Source organism: Nerophis lumbriciformis, linkage group LG11, assembly GCF_033978685.3.
Source record: "Nerophis lumbriciformis linkage group LG11, RoL_Nlum_v2.1, whole genome shotgun sequence".
Classification (NCBI taxonomy): domain Eukaryota; kingdom Metazoa; phylum Chordata; class Actinopteri; order Syngnathiformes; family Syngnathidae; genus Nerophis; species Nerophis lumbriciformis.
The window spans coordinates 30,221,063-30,233,583 of record NC_084558.2 but is presented as its reverse complement, the minus strand read 5'-3'; the positions used below and the strand labels follow the sequence as shown (position 1 = coordinate 30,233,583).

Here is a 12,521-nt window from a genome sequence, read left to right as displayed (position 1 = left end):
CCTGCTAAAATGTCTAGTTTGATCGTACGGACCACCATCAAAATAATTAAATAAAATAGTATATAATATATTATATATCGCATAGGCCTACTTTGATGGCAAGCCAAGGCCAACAGTAAAATTACCACCACATTTCGTTCAGCATAACTCCATGTTGCATCCAACCTGACACATTCTCTTCCATGTACGCACATCACCATCTTTAAGTGCAGAGTGCAATTCTACGTGCTAATCCACGTTACGCAAAAACATATAGCCTACTACCATGTCAATACACAAAGTAGAAAATCATTACATGTAATGCATTATATTGTGCCAAGCAAATACCACCCCATATGTGCCTGATGCACATACAGTACCAGAAACCGCAATTAGCCATGCTAATGTTAGAACCCATTTCCCCTGCGTATCAGCATATTGAGAACGAAATAGGCACTGACACTACCCATATCCACATGGGGCAAATAAAACCTGTCAGTTGGATGACACATCGACATTTAGGCTAACAGGCATATATTTCCCCCGTTAACCTACATGTTGATGTGTCATTGACCCGGACTAGCATGCTAAGCATTCATTCACGAACATACTAGCTTTGTTAGACAAGGTTATAGGCTGTATTGGACAATATAGTTTACATACGAAATGTCCATTTCCATTTATTACAAGTAATAAGAAAACGTGAATGCCTGACTTACCTATCAAGGAGGAAACTAGCAAGTTTGGCGTCAGATGAAAAAAATCTTCTCCGCCTTCAATCGTCTCCATCTTTCAAAGGCATCCCCGATACAAATCCTCGTTTTGTTCCTGGCTTTGTCATGAATAAGTTGAGAATGGTAACCAGGCCTTTTGGATTTACTAAGGTCTGACATGTTTAGTAACTTTACCAGTGGCAGTAGCTAGACGAAGAGGGCGGTGCGTAACTGGCAACCTGCATGTGACACACTCGCAGACTTTGTAATTGGTCAAACGGTGGAGGGTGGGGCATCGAAATGAAAACAATAACAATTTTTTGGTCTGTAAATCAAATTTTGAAATTAGCATATCCTGGCTGAACTACCGTTATCAGTTCTAGAGGTATTCAAAAAGAACATGATTTATTAATGCCTTTTGACATATCAGGGCCATTTAATGATGAGTTGACATGAAAGTATTACATATGGCAGCTTTAAGTAAGTATACTGTGTACTCTGTGTACTTAGTTCCTAAGTTTGACACTGCAGTACTGTGCCAATGACTGGAAATGAGGATCAATATTCCATCATTTACGGTAAGCGCGCAGTGACAGTACTGGATTTGGGACAGAACTACACCGTCATAATTTGCTTTCAGGAACTAAGTACACTTATGGAAGTGTGCTGTCGGAAGTATTCAATTTGAGACACAGCCCAGCACTGCGGAATCACCACTCTGAGTGCAAAATCTGGATACCGACAGTGTATGGAAGTATTATTGTAGTAAACTTACAAACCCCGTTTCCATATGAGTTGGGAAATTGTGCTAGATGTAAATATAAACGGAATACAATGATTTGCAAATCCTTTTCAACCCATATTCAATTGAATGCACTACAAAGACAAGATATTTGATGTTTAAACTCATAAACTTTTTTTTTTTTTGCAAATAATAATTAACTTAGAATTTCATGGCTGCAACACGTGCCAAAGTAGTTGGGAAAGGGCATGTTCACCACTGTGTTACATCACCTTTTCTTTTAACAACACTCAATAAACGATTGGGAACTGAGGGAACTAATTGTTGAAGCTTTGAAAGTGGAATTCTTTCCCATTCTTGTTTTATGTAGAGCTTCAGTCATTCAACAGTCCGGGGTCTCTGCTGTCGTATTTTACGCTTCATAATGCGCCACACATTTTCGATGGGAGACAGGTCTGGACTGCAGGCGGGCCAGGAAAGTACCCGCACTCTTTTTTTACGAAGCCACGCTGTTGTAACACGTGCTGAATGTGGCTTGGCATTGTCTTGCTGAAATAAGCAGGGGCGTCCATGAAAAAGACGGCGCTTAGATGGCAGCATATGTTGTTCCAAAACCTGTATGTACCTTTCAGCATTAATGGTGCCTTCACAGATGTGTAAGTTACCCATGCCTTGGGCACTAATGCACCTTCATACCATCACAGATGCTGGCTTTTGAACTTTGCGTCGATAACAGTCTGGATGGTTCGCTTCCCCTTTGGTCCGGATGACACGATGTCGAATATTTCCAAAAACTATTTGAAATGTGGACTCGTCAGACCACAGAACACTTTTCCACTTTGCATCAGTCCATCTTAGATGATCTCGGGCCCAGAGAAGCCGGCGGCATTTCTGGATGTTGTTGATAAATGGCTTTCGCTTTGCATAGTAGAGCTTTAACTTGCACTTACAGATGTAGCAACGAACTGTATTTAGTGACAGTGGTTTTCTGAAGTGTTCCTGAGCCCATGTGGTGATATCCTTTAGAGATTGATGTCGGTTTTTGATACAGTGCCGTCTGAGGGATCGAAGGTCACAGTCATTCAATGTTGGTTTCCGGCCATGCCGCTTACGTGGAGTGATTTCTCCAGATTCTCTGAACCTTTTGATGATATTATGGACCGTAGATGTTAAAATCCCTAAATTTCTTGCAATTGCACTTTGAGAAACGTTGTTCTTAAACTGTTTGACTATTTGCTCACACAGCTGTGGACAAAGTGGTGTACCTCGCCCCATCCTTTCTTGTGAAAGACTGAGCATTTTTTGGGAAGCTGTTTTTATACCCAATCATGGCACCCACCTGTTCCCAATTAGCCTGCACACCTGTGGGATGTTCCAAATAAGTGTTTGATGAGCATTCCTCAACTTTATCAGTATTTATTGCCACCTTTCCCAACTTCTTTGTCACGTGATGCTGGCATCAAATTCTAAAGTTAATGATTATTTGCAAAATAAAATATTTTTTATTAGTTTGAACATCAAATATGTTGTCTTTGTAGCATATTCAACTGAATATGGGTTGAAAATGATTAGCAAATCATTGTATTCCGTTTATATTTACATCTAACACAATTTCCCAACTCATATGGAAACAGGGTTTGTATTTCAGAGCCACATGTGAGTGTTTTAAGTTGTCTGTTCATTTTATGATTTGTCTGTGGGTTAAAACTATCTGTCCATATTGCAATGTGTGTGTGCAAAAGGTTTTAAGCGAAGCAGGAAACCTCCATTGGCTGTCTTTTTACACATTACTTTTTGCCACTTTTCTGCTGTAAAAGAGTTGTGTGTGCGTACTCATATTTGTGTGTGTAATACAACCTGTGTGTTCATACTAAGAGTTGTGTGTGCGTTAAAAAAATGTCTTTAATGAGATTCGTGTCAAGCAGGAACACTGATTGGCTGTCTTTTAACACAGGACTTTTGCCACACACGATCCAAACTTGTTAAGAGACTTGCCTGCCTGCAACTTCACCTTTCCTTTCCCTACACTCACCACTAGTCGGCACCTTGTACCCACTCACACTTGTGTGGATGTTGAAACTAAGAACCATGGACTTTCCTTGACTTCATGTTAATAAAAGTTCATGTTTTAGCAGTCACTTAGTTGTCAGAAGTATTTTGTACATAAAGAAGTAATGTAATGACGTATAGCAGCCAAAAATGATTGTGTTTGCTCCGTCGGGTGCGTTTGCTCCGTCGGGTGCTCCGTCGGGTGCTCCTTTAGAAATAGTGACTGTGAGACCCACGGTCTTCCCCCGGCCCTCTACTGGTTGGACGTGTCCGGGTGCATACTGAACACATGTCCGAACCACCGCTTCTGGCTCCTTTCAATGTGAAGGAGCAGCGGCTTTACACTTTTACTGGGGTTACACGTCCGAACCTTCAAACGAACTGTGGATAGTTTGGTAGACTGTTGTTGTGGCTTGTGCAGCCCTTTGAGACACTTGTCTCAGAAACAGAAGTTATGTTGTTCGGTCCAAGTCGCTCTCCCTCCCCCAACATTGACCTCGGCACTCTGACCCCGTATCTCAGCGACTCTGTCACAAACCTGGGGGTAAAGTTTGACTCAGATTTTAAATTCGAAAAACAAATCAGCAGCGTCGTTCAAAAAAGCTTTTATCAAATACGCCAAATAGCGAAAGTGAAACCGCTTCTATCAAGACATGATCTTGAGAAATTAATCCACGCTTTTATCTCGACTCGTCTTGATTATTGTAATGCCCTGTATGTTGGCATTAGCCAGGCCTCCCTCGCCCGCCTGCAGCTCGTGCAGAACTCTGCTGCTCGTCTGCTAACACAGACCCGCAGACGTGAGCACATCACCCCTATTTTAGCGTCCCTTCACTGGCTCCCTGTGCGTTACCGAATACATTTTAAACTCCTTTTATTTGTTTTTAAATGTCTAAACAACCTCGCGCCAACCTATCTCTCCGACCTCCTTCAGCCTTACTGCCCCACCCGATCCTTAAGATCAGCCGATCAGCTGCTGTTGACGGTCCCTGACACAAGGCTGAAGCTTAGAGGTGACAGAGCTTTCGCCGTTGCTGCTCCCAAGCTCTGGAACGACCTACCCCTGAGTGTTAGACAAGCCTCCTCTCTTCCTGTTTTTAAATCTCTCTTAAAAACATACTTTTATTCCATGGCTTTTAACACTGAGTGATATCCATCCTGCAATGGCGCCCCATAATACACCTGCTGTGATCCTGTTTTTATGTTTTTATGTTTTTATTAATTCTATTTTAATTATTTATTTTTTATCGTGTTCTGTTTGTGTTGTGTTGTGTTTGCTCGGTACTCGTTTTATCTTTTAACCTGCTCATTGTACAGCACTTTGGCTACCCCTGTGGTAAATTTTAAATGTGCTCTATAAATAAAGTTGATTTGATTTGATTTGACTTGTGATTTAGGGCTATATAAATATACTTTGATTGATTTGATTAAACTCCTTCCGAATGGCAGAGCTTCTTAGCTATTTCTGAGTGGGCCCCGCCCATCGAAGGAGAAAACACGATCATTTTCGGCTGCTTTATATCAAAACATTACTGACAACTTCTTTGAGTACAAAATACTTCTGACAACTAAGTGACTGCTGAAACAGGAATTTGTATTTACCGACAGTCATGGAAAGTCCAACACTAGTACGAGTAGGTGCAAGGCACCGTCTGTTGGTGAGTGTAGGGAAAGAAAAGGTGAAGTGGCTGACAGGCTAGTCTTTTTACAAGTTTAGAGCGCTGCGTGGACACACAACTCTTGCACGGCAGAAATGTCGCAAAAGTCTCGTGTGAAAAGACAGCCAATCAGGGTTCCTGCTTCACATGAATCTGATTATAGACACACACATATTTTTTTTACACACACACAACTCTTAGTAAGCCCACACAGATTGTATTACACGCACACAAAAATATGATTACGCACACACTCTTTCATGGCAAAATTGTAGCAAAAAGCCATGTGTAAAAAGACAGCCCATCAAGGTTTCCTGCTTCACTTAAATCCAGTGGCGGGCCGTGCGTTTCCCACCTAGGCCTTCAGTGATGTCCGACTTCAATGATTACCTCTCAAAATACCATCATTTATGTCCCCACATGACCATTGCTGGAGAAATACTATACAAGAACACATTTACGCCCTACTGATCATTGAATCACATCAACAGTGTACAAAACAAGTTATTTTCTGGCGCATTTAAAAATCAATTGAAACGCATCAGCAATCAAAACATATCTTATGTGGTACTGTCAAAATTAAAATTGCAAAACACATATTAAAAGTGAAAAAATAAAATATTTGAACTCACAATTTGTAGCAGCTATTCGACGCCGTATAAGTCAGTGGTACACCTCGTCGTCGGCTTATTCGAGTGGAAATGGCAAGCATTTCCCCATTTCATCGCCAGAACAGCTGAGCTAGCTCGGGGTTGGCCGACATGGTCTCACAAGATGTAGTTTCTCTTTAAATATCCTTCTTGAAAATGGCCTTGCAAATATATATCTGCCACCTAATCAACGTTTTGTTCTCCTTCTCTGCTATCCCGGTCTGGCTACGGCGCAACACTTCCTGCTGAACTTAAACTTGTGAATGGATACTCACTTTGGAATGACAAGTGAGTATCCAATCACAGTCTCGTTAACATCAGGTTACCTAGATAGGCTACTGTCAATAACTTGTGATCTGATTGGCTATCGCAACTGTCTCAACTCTATGTGTTCTCAAACTCATCCGCTGACGGTCCCGATGAGTATCCAATCACAGGACACGTAAATGTCACATTCAACGTGAGGCCATCTAGAAGGCCTTACTGACAATGATCTGATTGGCTATTGCAACTGTCTATCACCTGTATGTCCCCGTTCACTTACAGTGCACGGACGCCCGCATTGTTGATTCTGAAGGCCTCTAGCAGATTTGGTACAGCATGGCAACATAAGCTAGCTGCATTCTGATTAGATACAAACTAAAACTAAAAACAACAGCACTGGAACAAGCATAATATGACATGAAGAGAATACGAATACTTTTAGACATTTAGGGAAAGTAAATCAAAAAATGTTTTTATCTTTAATTATGATCATGATTTCTGGTTATGTTTGGCCAGCAGAGAAGGCCTTGCTGGCCCTGACGGCACACCACTGCTTAAATCCTTTTACGCACACGCACACGCACACACACACACACACAAACACACACACACACACACACACACACACACACACACACACACACACACACACATCGAAATATGAACAGACAAAAATTGTTTTTACCCACAGACAAATCATAATACAGACAGTCAATTTAAATTACGCACATGCAGCTCTGATTACACACACACACACATTGACATACAGAAACACACATTAGTACACAGACACACAAATTGGATTACAGATATACCGACTGAGATATGTGTTTGCTTATAATTTTGCTACATTAGTACTTCCATAACAGTGCACTGTATTTTGCCGTACTTGTCATCATGAGCGCACTTATTCACTGGAAATGCGAGGTGTAAGTACGGCAGTGTGCCAACCGAGACACAGCATGTGATGATGTTGCATGGCTCATCTCCCCAACACACTGGGGACACAGTGGGGTTAAAACGTCCGAACCTTCAAACGAACTGTGGCTGGTTTGGTAGACAGGAAGCGAGACAAGCTCGTTCGAAGGCAAATATATTTATATAACAAGCCTCATGCGGACTGTTGGCTTTCACCTCAACACTGTTACACGCACACACATTTATCACTGGCCCCTGCCCCCACCTGCAGTCCTCAGCAATCAGTGGGTGAGAGATGTTTCCTGTCAAGGCCCATCCAGCCCCTCCCCCTCCTCGCCTCATCCTACACCCTGCTGACTCCTCCACCCATCTTTTCATCCACATGATGACACATCCTCCCTCCTCATAAACATGTAACAATATGTCATATTTCCCGCCCCGACTCACCCAGCCTCTTCAGCGAACTGTAGCGGCTGATTTCGGGCTTCATGGCGGCCTCGTAGGACGGCGGCAGCTGGGCCAAGTTGTGGAAGGAGTGCGAGAAGGAAGCATGGCTGCTGTTGTGCCTCATCCCCCCGCCCATGATGCCGCCACCGCCGCCACCTTTGCTGCTGCTCGCTATCAACTTGGGGCCGGACGAGAGCTGGGGGGTGTTGTTCATGCGGGCCCCACGCTCTAAAGACAGACAGGATTGACAGAGTGATGAACAGGAAGTGTCTCCCGGCAGCTCCGTGGCAACCACACTATGCAGACGTGTGCAGTCGCATTAATGGAGCGTGTGGATCGATACATACTAAAATGATTGCTTATGTAAGATCAGCAGTGTGGGGGAGGGGTGCTGTTTTGCAACATGTATACTTATATTGATTACATCACGCACTACACACACACACACACACACACACACACACACACACACACACACACACTCAGGTAGGTGCATTGTCAGTGGCGGCGCCACACAACATTAAAAATAAATCTTAGCACACTTTGTCAACGACTTGATCAAAATGACACAAGTGACTATTAAGAATTGCGTAACGCTGTTTAGGGTCGTTTTCTGTCTGGCAGCCAGAAGAAATCGATGTCTGCTGACAATTATGTATCGCGATCTTGTTAAGATTACAGCTGGACATGCTGCTCTTTGACAGTAATGGCCAATGAGAGCCCATGATGTCGCCGTTAAGTGTCTCGCTCTCTCACACGTACACACACACACGCACACACACACGCACACACACACACACACACACACACACACACACACACACACACACACACACACACACACACACACACACACACACACACACACACACACACACACACACACACACACACACACACACACACACACACACACACACGCATAAAGCAGAGGACAAAAAGCAATGCTAGCTTAGCGCTCATGTGACGTGAACAGAAACGTTTTTTGTTTTTTTTGCATTGGCTACAACAAGTACACTGTGCACACTAGGGTAAGTGCACAACACTTCTTTCAAGTGCATAAGTGTGTTTACACAAAATGGAGTGCACTGCATTTTCGAAATAGATGCACTTACAAACGATATGCAGTATACTTGTTTAAGTGTACGGACGGATAGGGATAGGCAACATGGTCTTACATCAATATTGTGATGTATATCAAAGCCATTAGCGAAAACGATATACGTCACAATATATTATTTGGCATATAAATGATAATGGCACCATTTTAACATAGGTTACAAGAGCCCCTAACTAGGCAACTAAAGTATGCTGTAACATATAGCGTCATATCCGGTTGTGTAATTTTCTCAAAAATATTATCAATCTTCTTGCTAATTGACTGTTATTGTTTGGTTACCTTCTGTTGTAACATGGATCTATCTACACTTCTGTTCAAATATAATAAGCACTTATTCTGCTGTTGTTTGGACAATTAGTTTTAGGCGATCCTAGAAATTGTGGTATTGGTCAAATACCAAGTAATTCCAGGGTCAGACCAGTGCCAATACTGATACCGAAATGTTTTAAGATACTTGAATGATTACATTTTTGATTACAATTCTAATCAGACAGGAGGGGAGCTACAAAGAGAGGTCACACCGGCCCGGGCCTCCTAAGCGGCTCAGGATCGGAAGCGCTCAGTTTATGCTAAGAATTTCATTCTGATCACCACCAATGAGCGTGCTAAACATATGTGGGCTTTAGGTTTCCCCAGTCCGGATAAGTCATGGTTGTTAAAAATTGACAAGACCGTTTGCAAGGGGCAAATTTACAAGTGGATGGACGATATAGATTCCAAGTGTATTCTGGGTAAAATTGTCATCAAAGGTCCATCAGTCACTTGTCAACAGAGTACAAGCTAGATGAGCATTTTTACTGCAAAGTTAACATGAGTGGCAGTTCATATAAACACAAAAGTGGAGCAATGAAGAGGAAGAAAGACTAAAGTGGTTGTGTTCTCTCTCTCTCTCTCTCTCTCGCTCTCTCTCTCTCTCGCTCTCTCTCTCTCTCTCTCTCTCTCTCTCTCTCTCTCAATTATTGGTTCTGATTTAAATCCTTTGGTTTTTGCACTTAAAGCCGTCCTCTGTCTAGGGACTTATTTCCTGAGTTTGTAAACAACAAAAATAACAAAATATTTTTTGAGAAAAAAAATCAATCTAACCACTGTTGTATCAACTATATACTGATATTTACCTTTGTATCATTATTGTCGATTTATTTATCGACCTGCCCGCCTTCGTCTTGGTCAAAAGCTCTGGGTTAGCTTATTTATGGTGTCCAGTGTAGCATGTTTAGTTACTCCTCGTCCTCTATAGGGATGACGCTTGTAAGAAAATTACTGTATTTGCTGCTTTGGAGGCGAGGATTACGGATTTTAAGTGGCTTTCCTTTACTCTGGAGGGACATTAGCTGCCAGAGAGGACGCTACATTGCGTTGAGGACGTGGGGTTCCTTCACTTGTCGCAGTCAAATTTGACACACTACAAACTTGTCAAAGCTACAGTAGAATGTGTCATCAACATGCCGTATCATGATATAATGATAGTATTAAAAGTTCTATCTATGATATTTATATCGTCCATCCATCGATCCATTTTCCTCCGCTTATCCGAGGTCAGGTCGCGGGGGCAGCAGCCTAAGCACAGAAGCCCAGACTTCCCTCTCCCCAGCCAATTTTTCATCAAGCTCCTCCGGGGGATCCCGAGGCGTTCCCAGGCCAGCCGGGAGACATGGTCTTCCCAACGTGTCCTGGGTCTTCCCCGTGGCCTCCTACCTGTCGGATGTGCCCTAAACACCTCCCTAGGGAGGCGTTCGGGTGGCATCCTGACCAGATGCCTGAACCACCTCATTTGGCTCCTCTCAATGTGGAGGAGCAGTGGTTTTACTTTGAGCTCCTCCCGGATGACAGAGCTTCTTACCCTATCTATAAGGGAGAGCCCCGTCCCCCGGCGGAGGAGACTCATTTCGGGCGCTTGTACCCGTGATCTTGTCCTTTCGGTCATAACCCAAAGCTCATGACCATAGGTGAGGATGGGAACGTAGATTGACAGGTAAATTGAGAGCTTTGCCTTCCGGTTCAGTTCCTTCTTCACCACAACGGATCGATACAGCGTCCACATTACTGAAGACGTCGCACCGATCCGCCTGTCGATCTCATGATCCACTCTTCCCCCACTCGTGAACAAGACTCCCAGGTACTTGAACTCCTCCACATGGGACAAGATCTCTTCCCCAACCCCGAGATGGCCCTCCACCCTTTTCCGGGCGAGAACCTTGGACTCAGACTTGGAGGTGCTGATTCTCATCCCAGTCGCTTCACACTCGGCTGCGAACCGATACAGTGAGAGCTGAAGATCCTGGCCAGATGAAGCCATCAGGACCACATCATCTGCAAAAAGCAGAGACCTAATCCTGCAGCCACCAAACCAGATCCCCTCAACGCCCTGACTGCGCCTAGAAATTCTGTCCATAAAAATTATGAACAGAATCGGTGACAAAGGGCACTACACCCCTCAGCCTTCCCAGTAAGGTCTATTCAGGTGTACTGGAGAGGAAGCTACGCCGAATAGTCGAACCTCAGATTCAGGAGGAACAGTGTGGTTTTCGTCCTGGCCGTGGAACGGTGGACCAGCTCTATACTCTCGGCAGGGTCCTTGAGGGTGCATGGGAGTTTGCCCAACCAGTCTACATGTGTTTTGTGGACTTAGAGAAGGCATTTGACCTGTGGGGAGTGCTCAGAGAGTATGGGGTATCGGACTGTCTGATTGCCGGCAGTAATTCGGAGCCGTTTCCAGTGAGGGTTGGACTCCGCCAAGGCTGCCCTTTGTCACCGATTCTGTTCAAATGTATATCGTTTATATAGTAAATTGTCTTTAATAATTAACCCCAGATGGATGTATTCTATTTGAGACACTATTGAGTGTGCACATTTTGACAATGTAGTGCTGTCCAAAATCCATTAACCGGATATGACGAACGCGACATTTAACTTCTTCTATCCTTTCGAGTGGTGAATTGCAACAACTTCAGTTAACCCCTCCCCTTCTGCAACATAGGGAAGGTGGCACTTACCGTTTTGATTATCTGCTTTTTGCGTTAATACCCAGTGTGCACGCACTTATATGCACCAAGTACAAAAGTGCACAACTAAGACCCAGCCATAGATTTGTGAGTGAACTCCTTGGCGGAACAAATTTGCTTCTTTAATTAAGTCCGGAGGACTACGAGCGTTTACAGAAAACGGCAATGAACTGAAAGTGTGACTTAATTAATTAAAAGTAAGTACATGGTCTCACAGTGAAGGTGAGTCAATGACTTTGCAGCTAATGTACTTGATATGCTTTGTTGGCTATACAGTATTTCCACGCCAACGTATGAACATGTCCATGTTGTCCTGTATGAAGACGGCCGTGAGCAATAAACGTGTGCTTGCATTGCTTTTCTGTTGCCTGGGAAACAGAGTCAGCCCTTGTTAATGCGCAGCGTCGGCTTGAAGCACACAAGCACGTCAGCGATACACGTGGGAAGGTGAGGAGGAGGAGGAGGAGGAGGAGGAAGGGGGCACATCTGGAAACAGACTGTGATGGAGTAAGGGGGGGGGGGGGGTGTCAGAGGGGGTGCAGACTGGCATTAAGCAGAGGGCAAATCAGACAACCGCTGTCGAGCGCCGGCCGTCGCACAAAGTTGTGCTGGCGGTGGCGCGGGACAACAAGACAGACATGAGGGGGAGGGCCCGCCAACGTCCTGCCAGGCGGCATGTCGCCACCGGCACGGCCCAGGACGCTTACCGATGGTAGCAGAGTGTTTGGGACTGGAAGCAGAGCCCTGCCGGTTAAAATGGTGGAGCAAGTTTCCAGCTGCAAAGAGAGCAGAGCTGACACACTGATGGGACAAGCACTCCAGACACAAGAAGAACGCAGACACACAATCCCTCCTGGAGTGAGCCTTCTGCGTCCTACCGTCCACCTGTGCCACCGATGCCAGGTGGGCTCAAACCAGCGAGCTTGTCGTCGCGCTGACAAGACAGACTAGTGGCGACACAACAGAAGACGCAAGCAAA

General features: G+C 44.2%; 1 protein-coding gene across 3 annotated transcripts in view; it reads right to left on the bottom strand.

Moving 5' to 3' along the window:
- shisa7b (shisa family member 7) overlaps positions 1–12,521 on the bottom strand; it is a 54,318-nt gene that overhangs the window by 3,489 nt on the left and 38,308 nt on the right. For 2 of the 3 annotated variants that reach the window (XM_061966850.2, XM_061966849.2), the window contains exons 6-7: positions 12,250–12,318; positions 7,421–7,648 (exon numbers count right to left, since the gene is read on the bottom strand). In XM_061966850.2, the coding sequence (XP_061822834.1) occupies positions 7,421–7,648; positions 12,250–12,318 (297 nt within the window). The remainder of the gene's footprint in view (positions 1–7,420; positions 7,649–12,249; positions 12,319–12,521) is intronic. The other variant, XM_061966851.2, reaches the window with a different exon arrangement.